Source organism: Gekko japonicus, unplaced genomic scaffold, assembly GCF_001447785.1.
Source record: "Gekko japonicus isolate JY-2015 unplaced genomic scaffold, Gekko_japonicus_V1.1 scaffold57, whole genome shotgun sequence".
Classification (NCBI taxonomy): domain Eukaryota; kingdom Metazoa; phylum Chordata; class Lepidosauria; order Squamata; family Gekkonidae; genus Gekko; species Gekko japonicus.
This window is the reverse complement of record NW_015160208.1, coordinates 1,525,328-1,542,640: the sequence shown is the minus strand read 5'-3', so window position 1 is coordinate 1,542,640 and position 17,313 is coordinate 1,525,328. Positions and strand designations below refer to the sequence as shown.

Sequence of the window (17,313 nt, the reverse complement as noted above, 5' to 3'; positions counted from 1 at the left end):
GATCCCTCTCCCGACCTTCGATGGGGCACCTTTGGTGCCAGCGCTGGAGGTTAGGAGTCTGGGAGTGCTCATGTTGACCTGGCTACAGTGATCCATGCGATGGCCACCTCAAGATTAGACTACTGTAACACTCTCTACATGGGGCTGCCTTTGTCGCGGATTCGGAAGCTGCAGTTAGTGCAGAATGCTGCGGCCAGGCTGTTGATGGGTCTCCCTAGATGGGAGCACATCCAGCCTGTGCTGAAAGCGCTGCACTGGCTGCCAATAGCTTTCCGAATCCGCTTCAAGGTGCTGGTACTTACCTTTAAAGCCCTATATGGCCAGGGTCCGACGTACCTGACGGACTGCCTTTCCCCATACATACCCCAGAGCAGTGTTCCCTGTAAGCTGAGTTAGTGTGAGCTAGCTCACAGTTTTTTAGCCTCTGGCTCACAGATTTTTGTCTTAGCTCAGGAAGGATGGCTCCAGAACAAACTAATTTATGCAGTAGCTAAATAGCTCACTCACAACTTTAATGTCTGTAGCTCACAAAGTAGAATTTTTGCTCACAAGACTCCACAGCTTAGAGGGAACATTGCCCCAGAGAGTATCGATTAGTGATCCCAGGCCCTAAGGAGGCCAGGCTTGTGGCAACCAGGGCCAAGGCCTTCTCAGTGGCGGCTACTACCTGGTGGAATGAGCTCCCGGAGGAGATCAGGGCCCTGCGGGATCTCTCACAGTTCCGCAGGGCCTGCAAGACGGAGCTCTTCCGCCAGGCCTTTAATTAGGAGCCACCACTACCACCAGCACCAACTATCTCGTGGCAATAACGGGTAATGGGATGGCCTATTATAAAGATCTAGCCACAGTACTGCGACCGGTCGGTACCGCTGAAGCGGGCTTTTGGGTAACATCTATAGGTCACCATCTTGATGCGAGCACTGAGCACTTTATTACTGTTAAATATACTTGTTTGATCTTGTTTTAATGTTTTGTACTGGCACATGTTGCCCTTGTTTGTGAGCTGCCCTGAGCCCATTCGCAGGGAGGGTGGGATAGAAATGCAATAATAAAATAAAATAAATAATTTTTTTTACACACATGACCCAGCCCAACAAGGTCTTATTTATGTCATAACAAATGAGTTCGACACCCCTGGTTTAGAACCTTTTATGGAGTGGAATGCTAGAACAGGGATGGTAGTAAAAAGGTATGGTCTTTAAATGTAACAGCTACTTTTCGCACCTCCTGTTGCAGCAAGCTCTAATTTCATGCACATACCTCATCTGTAGAAAATAAAGTTTCCCTTGCAGAGCTGGGCCCAAAGCATGGGCCACTGTAGGCCGTTGCCTGGGATGGTGGGAAGGGAGGGCATTTTGCTGAAAGGAGTCCTGGTTTCAGCACTGCGAAGCAAGCACTCTCCATGTGGTCTGTTTCTGACATAGTTCTGTTTACAAACAGGTGGGCCTTACTTGCCAACAGGTGCTTATGTTCATTATTTATAGGACTACCTTATGCCCTACGGCTGTGCACTTAATGAATATTCCAGTGGCCTCTGCCAACTGCTACCTGCCTCCTACCAGCCTTACCCTAGGTCAACAGCCGTAAGTTCCAAAGAACACAATGTTCCAATTGGGACTTCTGAGGACTGTTTTCTGCCTAATGCATCTTTTTGCCTTACCTAGCATGTTACCCTAATGCGTCTTGCTCTTCCTCCTTTCAAGGCAGAGAATTGAACTGCTCCTTAAAAAAATTAAAATGGAAGGAGAGATATGAACAACAATTAATGGAGAAAAATGTAACCAACTGGCAGATTTAATAATGGATGAGGCACAAAGAATGGCAGTAAAACATCAGTCTAAACCCAACTGGTAACATTGGCTGTTCTGTAAATGTCTCAGACTAGAAATGGGCTGCTTGCAGGTCAATTAAGCTTATTTTTCCCCTCCTATGTTCAAACCCCGTAGGTGGGAACTCCCTAGGTGGGAACTATCTCTAGACTGGTCCTGACCCAAAGCCAGACAAAGTTGTTATTTTGAGAGGGTGGGTGGAATGGAGGAGGAGGAAGCCTAGCCCCCATACATTGTAAGGCAATGGCCGATCCCAAGGCAAAAAGGAGGTACTGTTGGCTGTTGAAGCCTGAATGTTGTAAAAGTTGTCAGATGGAGGGTGCTTTTTCTAGCCCCAAAGTCTGTATTGCCATTACAAATGGGTAAAATTTGGCTGCCAAGGGGCGGAAGCCAGCCGAGATTGCTACAAACAGATGTTGCAGAATAATAGCAGTCCTGTTGTTTGACTGGGATGCTGACCCTGCCAGGTTTTCTTAAATGAATCAAGCGATGTTATTCAAGCTTGCCTGGAAGTCATGGCCTTTTGAGCTGGAAACCATTTCCCCTAATTGTAGATGCAGGGAGGCTAGTTATGATTGCTCAGGGATTGGGAACAGTCTCAGTTTCTCTCCTTGCTTTCAGACAGGCTCAGTGGCTATCCCTTGTTGACACTCTTCAGTGAAGATGTGACTAGGGAGTTGCAGAGTGGAGAGAGTGCTAATTTGCCTCAGCTATAGGTTGCTGAGGCTTGCTGTCTAATTGGGGGAGTTTAAACTGTTATTCACCAGCAAGCATGAGGGCCAGTGCCTGGAATTTTTGCTGTATGGTCCATTCATAGTCATAGCCCTTTTAGGGAATGAGGTGTGAGCCTTTGTTTAGTGAAGCGAGCTGAGCAAAAAATAATTCTCACTAAGGTTTAGGAGGAGTGTGTAGCCACAATAGAAATATCCTCTTGGAATTAACCAAGCTTGCAGTTCCTTTACATGTGAACTTGAGGATCTGAAGTATCCCAGTGTTAGAGCTGTGACTTGGCTTGATTCTACTGCCCCCCCTCCCCCCATCCCAGCCAGGAAAAATAAGCGCTTGTAGTTTTTCTTTTCTGTGTGCATCCAAGCACAGAGATGAACAGGCAGACTGCAATTTCTCTGTGCAGTGCTTACTCCTGTTTCATCCTTTCCACCAGTGCCTTGAATCATCACTTTAGCAGGTACTTTACAGGAGGGCTTAAAGGTGGACGGAAGATTCAAACTCCTGTGCCTGTTTCCACCGGAAATGCAATGCTGTCAACCTGCTTTCTTGCACAAGTTGTTTGTACTGCATATCTAGCATTCTGTGTTGCCCAAGTTATGCCTCTTGCACTACATGTCTTGTAAAGTTACAAGAACCTCTTCTGTCTGAAGGGACAGTTCAGTATGGGAACTCAATATTTATCCTCTACTCTTACATCTTTGTAGTCTGAAGTAATCATCTGGTGAAAGGAAAACAACTTTCTACCTTTTATTGATGCCTGTTTAGCTTCCACAGCTAAGCCTTTTTGAAAGATCAAGAGCTTTGATTTTAAGCCTGGAAATAATACTTGTGCTATTTGTGTTGATCTTCTGTAGCCACCCACAGGAGAAAGTGCAGGATCGTCTGGTTATTAACATCCTGGCTGTCTTTTCTAATCCACAGGGCCTGGATGACTACGGGGCAAGATCCTCAAGCAGGTAAGAGCTTGTACTTGAAGCCCACTGTAAGTGTCCATAAGGGAGACTGCAGTATCTCTGGCTAGAAGATTGCACATAAATACTTGTCATGCAAGCATAAGCCTTTGTGTGCCCTGGAATCTGTGATTTCCAGGGCTACAGAATCCTTTGTTTTCCATTGTATGAGTTGGTTGGGCTTTGGTCTAGAAGATTCATTTTAGGAGCCTTCAGAAAAAGAGAATCCACTGGAAGTAGTGACACATTCTTTCTCTTTAATAAGAAGTGGCTTTCAAGCTGCATTCCACAGAACCCTGTGCTTCCTTGTGAACATAGAGGTTCCTCATTGAGAAGACTCATTTGCCCCTGCAGTACCCACCAAAGAAAGCTGGGTGTGCTATGGGTCACTCTAGCAAATCCAAGGGTGATTTCCCACAAGCGCTGCTCCGCGCTCACTCTTCTCTTTGGCCCGATGGTATGTGTCAATTTCACACAAGCTGCTGCGCGACCGCTTTTTGCCCCACAGCTTCATGTGATTTTCCCTGCGTCTACTCAATCCTGTTTTTTGAGGATTGTGTAGACGCGGGGAAAATCACACGAAGCTGCGGGGCAAAATGCGGCCGCGCAGCAGCTTGTGTGAAATTGAACGTACCATCGGGGCAAAAGGGAGGAGTGAGCGCGGAGCAGCGCTTGTGGGAAATCACTCCAAGACTCCACCCTGGTGCATTTCCCAGCCTCTTCTTATAATGCATTTTTGTTCGATGGCAGATATGCAGGCATTCTTTGCTAGGTGAGTCGCTGCTGAAAAGGCTAATTGAAAGTAGGAAATTTATAATAGAAAAACAGGTGCCAGAGCTTGGAAAGCCTAAGACGTACACAAAGCCAAATACAAACCTTGGCTGCTTGTTAAAGAAGACAAGATAGGATTAACTATTCATCCAGGCAGCCTGAAAACTGGGGAAAGGGGGTGGTTCTCCACAGCTTGAGAATTCCTCAGATCAAAAGTTGGTTTCACCTTATTTCCGCTGCTGTGCTTTAGTCATGAAGGAGGGCTTTCTTTGTGATATTTAATCTCCAGCCTTGTTGAACTTCTAGTGGGCCGAACAACACCCTATTTCCCATGCTAGGAGCCAGAGGAACTCTTCAGAATTAGCAAAGGATCTTAATTTCTGCCTTTCAGTGCATGTTGGCACTTCCATCTTCATGGAGTATGGTTATGAGCATAAATCTCCAGTACAAGAACCCCCAGTTTGATATCCCAGTGTGCATTAGAGAGTTCCAGAATGCTTGCTGAACATGAACTAAGTGTAATGAGTCTTCCCCCTGCCGCCCATTCCACAGCCCTGTGATCACTCTAATGAAGTGGCGAATGCAGGGAGGGGGCACTGAGCATAGCAAAGCTTGGAGCAATGTTGAGAACAGCCCAGTCTCTTCCTCTCCCCTACCATCCTTTCATGTTCTGAAAGCCAAAGGGATGCTGGAGCGCACTCAGGATGTGTTTCTGTTGCCGTCCATCGGATTATTTCTTTTTCTTTTCTTTCTTTTTGTGGTGAAGTGCAGTCTGGCAGTGTTCTGTGCTTTTTTTTCTATTCCACAGCGGCAGTGGCACTTTGGTATCTACAGTGTGAGAGAAGGAGCCTTGACTAGAAATGGCAGCTGCTGCTTGGAAGACTTTTCTGCTTCTCTGTCCCCTCCGTTTCTTTTCTGCTTCCTCCTTCTACACCATCCATGCGCACACACACACACACACACACACCCCTCTTCTCCCCCCCCAACCCCGTCACTCCTCCTCCCGGAATTCTAACTCTTGTGATCATCAAGGAGCCCATTGGTGCTGCTACCCGCATTCCCTCACGTTGCTGACATCCTTTTCTGAGCAGAAAAATGTCAAAACAGGTTTTGCTGGTTTTCACAGCAGCAGCAGCCACCTGGATGCAGTTTACATTTAGAGTAGATTAGATGGAAATTCTGCATCTTTCTCTCTCTTTCTCTCTTTGTACTTCATAAATGGGTTTTTTTTAAAAAAAGAAAGAAAAGAAAATGCACTATCTCTTTCCAGAGGCTTTAATGTGAGCTGCACATTAATAGGGAAACAAATGGAGGTTTTTTTGTTTTCTTTTTTCGCTCTCTTTTTTAACATCCAGAAACAAATATGCATGGCCTATGGTGTATGTACTGTTATTCCAATGATCCTTTTTTGATCTTGACCATGATGCCCATTTTGTCCAATGGGAAGGTGCATATTGATGCCAGAGAGGCTGGTCACCCTCCATGGCTCTTCATTGGTTGCTGTAAGAAAAATGGGCAGTTCTTGGATGCCTGGGCATGGAGAAAGGTGGCTGGCTATTAGGGGGGACTGGACTGATGCAGCTGGTTAAGCTGAGCACCAACCCAGTATCCATTTTTTAGAAAATGTTTTGTTTTATATATACATATAATATATATATTATATATATATTTTGTAGGAAGGTATTGTTACCTCATGGTTAGTGCTCTGGGGTATTGGAGTCAGGGGTTGCTCAAAGGGAGGGGGAAAGTATTTTCTGTGCAGTTACACAGCTTGTCAAATCATTCCAAAGACTTTTCTTTCTCTAAAATCTGAAGGCTTTCCCCCATCACTACTTTTGGGTAGAAATGGGTGTCAAAACTGCCTGGGCTTGGAGATGGGTGGGGTGGATAGACAGAATGTAAACCTGATGATTTTGAGAAGAACTGAAGTCTTTTCATTTCCTAAAATGCTGTCAATCTTCTTTGTGTGTCTTGATTAACTTCAGAGACAAACACGGTAGGATTGGAATTAATGGCTACTGGTATTGCTTCTTCAATCTCTGAATTCTGGGAAGTCAGTCACGTGGCCCCTCTTAAAGACTTTTAACTCTTTCAGTTTCTGCTGAAAATCCACAGTGCAAAGTTGTGTGCCATTTTCTCTTTTTTTTAAAAACCCCAATGTGATTTTTTTTTAAAGAAGAAAAACCAAAATAGAATCACATTTGATCTGCATAGGAGGATTCTGGGAATATAATCTTGACTATTTGTATATATGAAAGAGCCGTCTATACACATAGCAAAGGTTTTATTTGTTTTATATAATAGACCTTGGGCATATGTAATTACAAAAAAAAAAAAACCCTTGCATTTTTGCCATGACTTTGCTCAAAAGACTTTGACATCCAGGGTATTCTGTAGTCAAACAATGAATGTAGAAGACAACGCAGAACAAAAATACGCAAAACATGTGTGAAGACTCTAAAAGTGCTAGGGGGAAAACCTTTTTTTTAAAAAAAAGAAAAGAAAAAGCACAAAAATCAATAAAGCTGAAGAGAAATGTGCCCTGTACTAAGTTGTTTGAATAAAAGTTTTGATTTCCTCCACTGAGTTGGGTTTAGTGAATTTTCTTCCATTTTACTGCCTTTACTACTGATAAGTCACCAAACTGTGTGTATTGCCAGATATTGAAGAACCTAATTCTTTCAATTAGCTTTCATTCTATTTCTTTTTCTTTCTCTGTCCCAAATTTAGTTATACAGGTCTCTTGAGTGTACCAAAGGTCTTTACAGCCCTTTTTAGAAATCTCCTCTTTCCTGGGAGGACAATTCTTTCTTTCCATTTTACAGATAGGTAGTTGAGGCCGAGAGGACAATTTGCCCAAGGCCATACAGGACATTCATGGATCAGCTAACTCTGATTTCTGCTGGACTTAGGGGAAGGTGTCCACAAGCCACATTGGTCAGCTGCCAGAATATTAAACTGACTATTTGGTGGGAGATCACTAAGGAAAGTTTAAACCTAGACTAGTATTGGTTTACTCTGTATAACAGAGGTCATGCTCAATTGAACCACTATAGGTTGCTTATCTAGTTGTCCTAGGTATTGGTAGGTTCACTGTGGCAGCTTAGAACTTCACCCTGTGGCACCCGTATATACCTATGTGGGTAGCCAGCAGCATGGTCTTGCTTCTGGCTAGCTGCTATGAAATGGTGGAGCCTTTGCTACAGTTCAGAAATGTGGGGTACTGAGAGTGCAGCTGTACCTCTGTATGGCGTTACTGAGTTCATTAAAGTCAGCCTTTTCCCTGCTGCTGTCTGCTTGAAACATTTGCTGACTTCCAGTTGGAGCAACCTGGTCCCCCCCCCCCCCAAGCTCTGTCACCCTTGTGACAATCAGAATTATCACGCGATAGGCTGGTTGCCTGAAGTTTTTGACATGCGGGGGCTCTGTGCAATTATCTCCATGTGATAATTTATTATGGCTTGTCACTTCAGACACCTGACCTCTGTTTGCAAACACCTCTAAGGTCTGGTAAAGAGAGACTGCTTCCTTGAAAAAGTTTTCTGAATTTTAAAAAGGACAAGTGGTGGATGTCTCTGAGAAACATATATAGCAGGAAGTTGTGTTCCTCTTAGTCCATCCCTAGCCATTTACAAAGGGCGAGAACTTGAATTCAACCTTTGCTGCAATAAATCCTACCTTTGTCATTTAGTGGCAATCAGTTGCAAATCACCTTTCCCAGATTCCTGGCATCCAAGCCATAACAGGGCCATGCAACCTCTCCATTAACCATCAAGGCTCTTGGGACACCATCAGCTCCTTTTCTCAGTAACTGCACTCCACCATCCCTTCCTCTTGTTACTTAAGGAGTATGCATGCATGCCAGTTATCGGTCTACAAACATCCTCTCTATTTTTCCATTACAGCACTGATGTTGAAGTGGCCAGGTTTTGAGATGTATCCCTGACTGTGTGTAGTTGTAAGTTAACCACTTTTTTTTTCATGTGCCAACTCCTTTCCCTTCATCCCTCACCTCACTCCTGAGAGTGCTCTGGACTGACTTGTTAAATACTGGTGGATCTGGAACCAGAATATGGGGGTGGAGGCTGTCATTGACTGTGGTAAAAGGGTTGCTGTTGAACAGCTATGGACACACTATTGGTAAATTCTCTTATCTGCAGGTGATCGGTCAGTTCAGAGCTTGACTCATTTGCTTGCACCTCCAACCACTGTTAGGAATTTCTTTGCCTGCCTCTGGCTGATGGAACCGGATTCCTTTTCCTCTGCTGACCTTTGAAATAGGCCATCTCTGCAACCCTTATTCCTGGCATAAAGCCCCTACCCTTTTTTGCTGCCTAACTGCTGGGGTGAAGTGTGGGTGGAGTTTCTGTTGGGTGCTTCTAAGCCTGGACAGCTGGGGGTCTCTGGCTTCAGGCAGGTGGTGTCCATTTTTGCTCAGTAATGATGTTTCCACTAAATCTGCTAAATATCTGAATATCTGTCTACACTGGTTTTCTTCCTACTTGATATGAAAGGTTTTCTTGCTCTTGTTGTGTTATTGTTTTCAGTAGCAGAACACATGCAAACCCATCCGATATGTATGCTCATAAACCAAGCTTCAGCACTGGGAACGGCTTTGTGTGCTGGATGGGAACAAGCACATGGAGTTGCATGTAGACTTGGCATATTTTTGTATGTGCATAAAATTCCCATACACATAAGGATGCCCCAGGTTAGGCTGATCAAATAACGAGTGTGCTTTACTGTGCCACTGAAATAATGAACAGTTATTGGCAGCAATCACAGGAGAAGCACCCATCCCTTACAAGTAGATGTATGGTGAAAATGTTTTTCTTCCACAATATTTATTGGACCTCTGAAATCTATGGACTTGGTGGTGTAAATCAAATTTCTTCTAGTTTAAAACAGAAGAGCTGCATTTAAAAGGCTTTCTTTGCACTCTGCAGAATTGATTAGTCCTGCGCTCTCAACAATGTTTTGACGCCCCATTGCTTAACATATTGATCCAGGTTTAGGTGGCCAAGGGCCTGCTTCCATTGCTCAAAGCAGAACAGCAAAGAGAATGCCAAATGAGGGCTGATGAGGTCATAGAGCCATTTAGCCCCGATCCTCCTTGTCTCCCCCACCCCAAGGACTACAGACTCTCTGGGGTTTGGCAGGCTCTGCAGTCACCCTTGCCTTTCCCACTTCCCATTACAAAAATAGTTCACTATTCCTTGATGAGTCACAGTGAGAACAATTTTCGATACTTCCTCTCCTCCTCTGTTAGTTCCTTTCAGCTTCAAGAATCTGTTTTAGCATCCCCTGGGAGAAAAATGATCTGAGCGTCTGCATTAATTAAGTAGGGAATATTAATTGTCTGCGCTTTAAAAATAGGATAATTAATCTTGCTACTGTGAACTGAGCAGCCCTTTTCAATAAGCAGAGCTGGTGATGGCGGCAAAGAAGCACTTATGTCCAAAAGAGGGGTAAAACTCTTTCCATACATGCACACAGAACCAGCTTTCTCCTGTCTCTCCCTTTTGGTGTAGGCTTGTGGCTGCTTCCTACCAAGTACTGAAGTACTTGAGTGTGATACCAGAATGTGACATGAATGTGAGCTGCATCAGCTTGAGGTCTGCATGAGTGTATTATAGGATTGCCAGACCCCCAGTGGAGGCAGGGCTCCCCTGCCACCAGACCCTCCCCCCCTCCCCAGCCACTGATCAGCTGGCCAGTGGGGGGACTTACCATTAGAAAGAGAAAGGCCTAGGTCACGTTGCTGGCATCACACAGGAAGTGATATCATCATGCCATCAACTTCTGGGCAACATTCTGGTATTTGGGCAAAAACTCTATGATAGAAGCCGGTTTTACTATAGAGTTTTTGCCCAAATACCAGAGCATCACCCAGAAGTCACTGGCATGATGATGTCACTTCCTCTGTGACACCAGCAATGTGGCCTGGGCCCTTCTCTTTCTCCTGCTAAGTCCCCATATTACTTTGGGTCCGGGGCCAAGTGACTGCAATTTTTGTGTATTTTAAAGGAACACTTGCAAAAAATACATAGGTGTGCTCTTAATATCTGATACGGCTCAAATCTCATATCAGGTGACTCAGTGGGTAATCCTTCAGGGATTCAAACACAAAAATCCAGTTGTTTGGTTATATTTTTCTGCTCTGGAATCTCCCTTGTAGGAAATGCCTACTCTGATCAGCTCTTTTAGTTTCCAGGGCTTCCTGTCTTCTGGCCCTTTTTGGAAATACTGCTGGGTTTTGTGAGAAATAAGTGCCAAGCCACATGCTATGAACTGAGAAAAGATTTTGCTGTATTTATATCAAGACTCAGTACCAGCAAAAATGAAAGCCATATCATTCATACATATGTATATTCTGCAAGTATCACTATCAGGGAAGGTCATCCATTGTTGTTTTCAATCCTCGATATGGTACTGTTCATAGCTGACATCCTTAACCCTCCTCATTCATCTGGGCAATCGCTCTGCAAAGTGAGTAATTCATAGTTCTGATTTTAGGAATCAATTATTTTGCCATGACCATTCTATGAGCTTTTGGCTGAGCATGACCTCAGGTCCAGTACTCTTTATTAATTGTCCGTTTCCCTTGCTTTTTACATAGAACATTACAGTTGCCAAACAACCCAAATCCCAACCCATTTAATTGCCGGTCTGGCCTTCTCTGTACTCATTAAAATTTAAGGCATGTTTCCAAAGGTGGTATAGCAACACGGTATTTTTTTTTTAGGAAGCCATACCTAGTTGTTGACATAAGACGAGTCACTCCAAGGAGGTGTGGTTTGCTCAGATCTTTCTTGGTGTTTCTTGACTGAATCAGTATAGGCCATGTGCCAGCCCATCCTTCAGCATCTTCCTAGGTTCTAGTAGACCCTCCGCTCCATTATGCACACAGTCAGCCACACATACAGAAGTTGTGATATTGCATGGTGGCATCCCAGTGGGGCGACCTGCTAGCATTCATGGATGGTGTGCATCCCACCAATTTTAGACACATTTTTTTAAATCTTGCCATGGATTCATCTAGAAGTCGCTCACTTTTTTTTCATCTTAGAGTTGAGGCAGGAAGGTATGCCATAATTCAACAAACTACAACAGTATGTCTGAAATGCCACAGATTAAGCCTTATTGAAACATGATGCTGGTGAGGCAAAAGAACTTTTCTTCGTGACTTCATACTCACACAACATCTTGTTTAAACTGAGCTGCTTCCTGTGCAAAGCATCTGTGTTTATCTACCAGACCAGAAGTCCATAACCTGGAGAGGTGTTGTGCTGGCATGCTAATTATGTACGTGTAACAGATTACGAAGCGATACAGCCTAATTTAAATGAGACACTGTGCAAGAACAAAGTTGCATGGGTGCCTCACCAGTAACATGCTTAAAAACTGGACCTTTCTGAAGAGTTACTGGGGAACTTGAGAACTCAATGTGTAATGTTTTAGTTGTTTCTAATAAAAGCTTTCACATTAATGCTGTGTTCTGAGATTTGTTAAGTTATGTTTGTGGTCAAATGATTTTTTGACACGGGGAGACTACTGGGATCGTTATCTTGTTTTGTTGGATGCAAAATATAACTGCATCCTTTTTGTAGAACTACCTATTTATCTGTCTGTCTCTCAGAACCATTGCAGATTTTCCCTACCATCTGGAATTGTTCCTAATTATCTTTGCATCCTAGGGCACAATGGTATACAAAACAAAGTCAAAGTATTCCCAAGATTTCTATCCCACTCACAGTGCAAGTCGGGTCTCAAGTTTTTTTGCATTCTCAGCTAGAAAATGGATGCTTAATTCCACACCTAGTGCTGGCTTTCATTTGGGAACTTTTCAGAAGTGCAGCATTTTGACTGTTTTCTCCAACATGGAAGTGGCAAAGATTGAAAAAGTGATTGTTAGCTTGAAACTCAAAGGACATCATGATGTCCATTACTTAATATTGGACACCGTGATTTCCTTTGAGGTTCAAGTTAGCAATCACTTTTTCAATCGAGAGAAAGAGGAGGCTGCCTGCCTCAGAGGGAAGGTTTGTTGATGATTGGACTTTTATTGTGTTTTTATATTTACTGGGTTTTTAATTTTTAAACCAGACCTGGTTTTTGAGGAAGCTACTTAGCTCAATCTGCTACGGACTATGGCCACACTGTGCCATGATATCCTCTGCTCTTGGAAGAGAACATGTGTATTGGTGCTGTATTTATTATGTGTGTGTTCTGTACAATGGTTCTTTAGGGAAATTGAGTTACACGGATATATAAGCTGCCTCTCTAGGGCAGTTATAATAGCAAGAGTGTTGGGAGAAGAGGCGCTTTTAGAGGATTGTAGTCAGAGCATATATTTGACATGTGTGGAGTGATGCAGGCATTGATGGCTCAAAGGTTCGTAAGAGTCCTAGGAAAAAGAATAGCCCTCTTTTCAGAAAGAAATTGTTTAGTGATTGCACTAGGTGCCATTCTGTATTTTACTTTATTAATCCCAAACACCTGGGGATAATGCAGTGTTGTCCAATGTAGGACCAATTTAGTGCCTTGTGTTCTTTCAACATGGCAAGTAAATTAATTAATTGCACTTCGAGCCGTTGTCCAGCAACCAGCATTTTGCCCTCCACGTTTGATTTTGTGATGTTGAAATAGCATTCCATAGTGCATAGTCACTATCATGACCTGTCTCATGTGAGACATATTGCTCTCCTACATCTAAACATGGAAGGCACTAGAACAAAATGAAAGCATGAGGCAAGCTGCCAAGGCAGGCAAGAAACTCAAGTAAATAAAGATGAATCCATGCCACTATCCCCCAGAAAAATCTAAGCTGCTCTAGACCATGCCTGATTTTTCTGGGGGATAGTGGCATGGTCTAGAGCAGCTTAGATGTTTCTTAAGAGTGGGAAAATGTGAACTGATGACTCCCATGTGCTGCTTTTAGGCCTGGAGCACAATTTTCAAAAGTGCTCTCTTTTCGAGAACAGTAAGAATCAGATCTTTCAGATCCAACCATTATCCTATAGATGGCAATCTTGTAGGAAGTATAAATAATTACTTTCCCTGTACCATATTCCACCTGCCTGTATATTGACAACATCCGGGACACTGAACCTTCTGCAAGATCCCCAGAGCGCAAAAAGGCAAACTTCAATAAATGGGTGTTGTGTAACACTTGTACAAAGTGTGTTTTTGTCAATGTGTGTCTGTGTCTGTGTTGTACATTTCCCATGTCTTGTATAGCATGTATGCAGAAAGTAACACAGGCTGTCTGTTACAGAGAGAAGACTGTAGGGACTGAAATATATTCTCCCTGGCATAAATCCAAGAGATCTGGCCAAACTTCATGCACCATTTTTCTCCTGCCGAGCCAAACTCAGTACGTTGTTGCCTGTCGATGAGCAGCAGATGCAACACCCCCTGAGATCTCTTTTTGCCAAGATAGATCAGGAATGCATTCAGCTATTGGTTGGAAATGCCTCCTCCACATCCACCCTATATAACCTTAGTCAGGCTATAGATTAGGCTATGTTAGAGCAGCCTGCACCTGAAAGTGCAGTAGGCCCACAATAAGTACTTGTTAACAAGTGTTTGGGAGAGAAGCAGCTTGCTCTGGATAGATGCAAGATGTTCTGGAGGAAGCAGTGCTGTGTATGTGGGTGCAATGCAAATATCAATAAAATGTGCTTTTCCCCTGGGGTGGGGGCATAACAATAGCTCAATCTGAAAATAGCTCCAGTTGCTTGGGAGACCTGTAAAGTGAACACACAGCCCTAAGGCAGCTTCCTCCACTACAGCAAGCATGCCAAGGAAGCCTCTTCCTAGAGACGACTCCTCCTCCTGGCAAAAGAGGTATTTCGTTGACCTCTGTGTAATTTTGCCCATGAGGTCATGCAGACTAGGTATTTAAGTATGTTCTCCTTTGTGGGATGTGTCTTTGTTTACAGATGGATTGTGATAATGGAAGATTCTCTCATACTTTGCCCCAATGTTCAAGAGCCTTTGTTTTACACTTTATTCATTTCAATTTGTATCCCGCCCTTCCTTCCAAAGCAGGCTCACTTCTCCTTTATAGCAATTGCTTACCCAAAACAATAGGTTTTAAAAAAAACTTCTGGGAACTTTACATCACCCTGAGTCTTGATGGTACTAGATGCAAGTTCCTTAGTGGTCTGGGCTCACCTGATTTCTTGAATTTTTTACTGCCTTGAAACTTAGCGTTGGAGCATGTTACTGTTGCCATGAGAATGCCACCAAAGCCTCTTTGATTATTATTCCCCCTCAGCTGCGTGGATATTGAACTCGTGGAGTGTTAAACTCTGTGGGTTGGATCCTGTATCTTTGGTGTTCTTCAGCTCTCTGGGAGCTGTGGTGGGGCTTGATTCTTCTTGTAGGTACTTGGAGGCTCACTGAAAGGGTGCAAATTGAAGTGTCTTGTGCAAAAGAAAGTGTGCTCTGCAGCGGAGGACTGTCTTCCCAGCATTCAGAGCACGTGGAACAAAGTGTAGGATCCATGCCCCCAAGGCAAGAGTGGAGGCTGTTTTGGTGGACTCCTCATAATAATGAATAACAAGGGGTACAACACTTGGGGTGAATCCAGACATGACAGGAGACATCTGTGATTAGGATCTCACAAGGTTATGTGTTTTTTAACAAAAACCAAGAAACTAATTAGTAACCCCAGGTGTTTGTGCTGATCTCTTCCTCCTATGGAACTACCTGCAGCTTCAGAGGGGAAACTTAAGTAATTGAAAACATACAGGAGGTAAGTGTTAAGCACCCCCAGTCAGGACTATTCCCTGACTTCAGAACAACCACCTGAGGCTGCTTATTAGCTAAAACAAACAAACAAACCCTTTAAGAGATCCTAATAATGGTTTTAGTTTCAGGTGGGTAGCCGTGTTGGCCTGCGGGAGAACAGTTACATTTGAATCCAGTAGCACCTAAGAGACCAACAAGAGTTCCAGGTAGGCTTGCCAAACCGCGGCGGGGGATCCATGCGTCATCCCAGGATTGCTGCCGTGGGGGGACAGCGATCCGCGCTGCACCGGCGTCGCCAGGATGTGACGCTATGCGTCGCCCTGGCAACGGGGCTGTTTGGAGTCCCGTTGCCAGGGCGATGCGTAGCGTCACATCCTGGTGACGCCGGTGCAGCACAGATCGCTGTCCCCCCACGACAGCGATCCTGCGACGACGCATGGATCCCCCGCCGCGGTTTGGCAAGCCTAGTTCCAGGGTGTGTAAACTTTGGAAAGTCAAAGCTCCCTTCGTCAGACACAGATCTCCACTTCTATTCTTCTTTGTCTGATGAAGGGAGCTTTGACTCTCCAAAGCTTACACACCCTGGAACTCTTGTTGGTCTCTTAGGTGCTCGAATCTAACAATCATGGATTATGTGTTGAAACTTGATTTTGACCCTCAACGACATTTTCCCTGTCAGAACGTTGACAGGTGGTTTCTTTGCACATACTAAAAATGATCATTTTGGGTGTTGCTTTCCCTCTGAGGAAAGTTGTCTCTTTCCATCTGTCCTTTTTCTGAAGCGCTCCACATATTTAAGAGCAGAAATGAAAAGGATCATAAAGACAAACACAAAAACATTTAAGACTCAGGCCACTTAGGATCAAGCTGCCCTCCATATAAAACCATAGTTGTACGAGTCTAGTAGAAATTGGTGTTATGTTCTTCTCATTGTAATGGGAGCTGTGTGCCTCATGAATGCTGCTGGTGTTTCATTGTCCTTGTTCCCACCATTGTCCTGTTGTCCCTGTTCAGTGAAGGCCACTCAGTCCCCAAAGCTCATCTCCCTAAAGCTGTGCCTTGCTTTCTCTCTGCAGGAATCCTTTTGCCAACGTTCACCTCAAACCTACGGTGACAAATGACCGTTCAGCTCCCCACATCAGCTGATTCCAGGAACATTGGGCGACGGCGGGTACCTCGCACCTTTTAACCTCCATTTCACCTGTGTTGCATTTCTGTGGTGTCCTTATACCATTTACATGTCTGTCTTCCTACAACTTTATTTTTGTAGCTAGGCTGAATTGTGAAGCCCTCTGCTTGAAAAGCAGTTGTTCGTACACCTTTTTTAAAAAAATTGGCCTTTAGAACAGAAGAGTGACAGGAATCTCAATGAATGATGTAATGTTTCTATTCTGAATGGAGAAATAGAACTGTGAACCAAGCCCTGAATTCTCCACTTTCCCCATTATGAACCATGTTCTTCTAAGGGCAGTGAAACTGACCCTTGTGCTATTAGCTTATATTCTATTTAGCATATCTCCTGGCCATCCTGTATCAGCACCATCGAATTGTATGGATATGAATAAACTGAACCTAGCGACTCCTGCGGTTGTAAAAAAAAAATGTTTGTGCTGCCCATTGCTATGAGCTAGTGAAGTCCAGCAGTATACAGTCTTGCATGAAATACATGACTTCTGCAATGCCCAACTCTCCAGCTTATGGCAGCACCCTAAACAGACTCTATAAACCTGTTTTCTAGCTAATCGTCTGCTACATCTCTTCTGGCTTATGCTGGGCAACCTTATCCGCTCCAGTGTTGTAGAACCAGAATTCAAAAACTACCTCCACTTACTTGCATTTTTAATAGTCATGAACAGAGCACTCGGTGCTGCAGAATCATTTGGTGGTGAAAAGTACTGTCAGGTCACAGCTGACGTATGTTGACCCCATAGAGTTTTCAAGGCAAGAGATGTTCAGAGGTGATTTGCCATTGCCGGCTGCCTCTGCATAGAGACACTCTTGGTGGTCTCCCATCCAAATACTAACCAGGGCCGATCTTGCTTCGCTTCCGAGAGCTGGCCAAGATCAGGCTAGCCTGGGCCATCCAGGTCAGGGCACAGAAGCATTCACATACTGTGATATTAGTGCATTGTTCTCAGTAGCAGCAGTCACCAAAACACAATGGAAGCAAATTACTCCCTGCTATTGTGAAGTTGGAAGGACTCTCGTGGCTACTGCCATCTGGCATTTTCAAGCATAACCTGCCCTCAGATGCAGTCAGCAGAAAAGTTGATTAG

The 17,313-nt window shown here is 44.1% G+C and overlaps 1 protein-coding gene across 6 annotated transcripts in view; it reads left to right on the top strand.

Moving 5' to 3' along the window:
- Positions 1–16,645, top strand: part of BAIAP2 (BAI1-associated protein 2) — a 203,023-nt gene extending 186,378 nt beyond the window's left edge. The window contains exons 13-16 of one of the 6 annotated variants that reach the window (XM_015408647.1): positions 1,485–1,583; positions 3,480–3,514; positions 8,185–8,237; positions 16,114–16,191. In XM_015408647.1, coding sequence (XP_015264133.1) covers positions 1,485–1,583; positions 3,480–3,514; positions 8,185–8,212 — 162 coding nt within the window. In that variant the 3' untranslated portion in view covers positions 8,213–8,237; positions 16,114–16,191. Of the gene's footprint in view, positions 1–1,484; positions 1,584–3,479; positions 3,515–5,087; positions 5,227–8,184; positions 8,238–16,113 lie in introns of those variants that run through there. The other 5 variants (XM_015408630.1, XM_015408665.1, XM_015408638.1 and 2 more) reach the window with 5 other exon arrangements.
- The last annotated feature ends 668 nt before the right edge of the window (positions 16,646–17,313 follow it).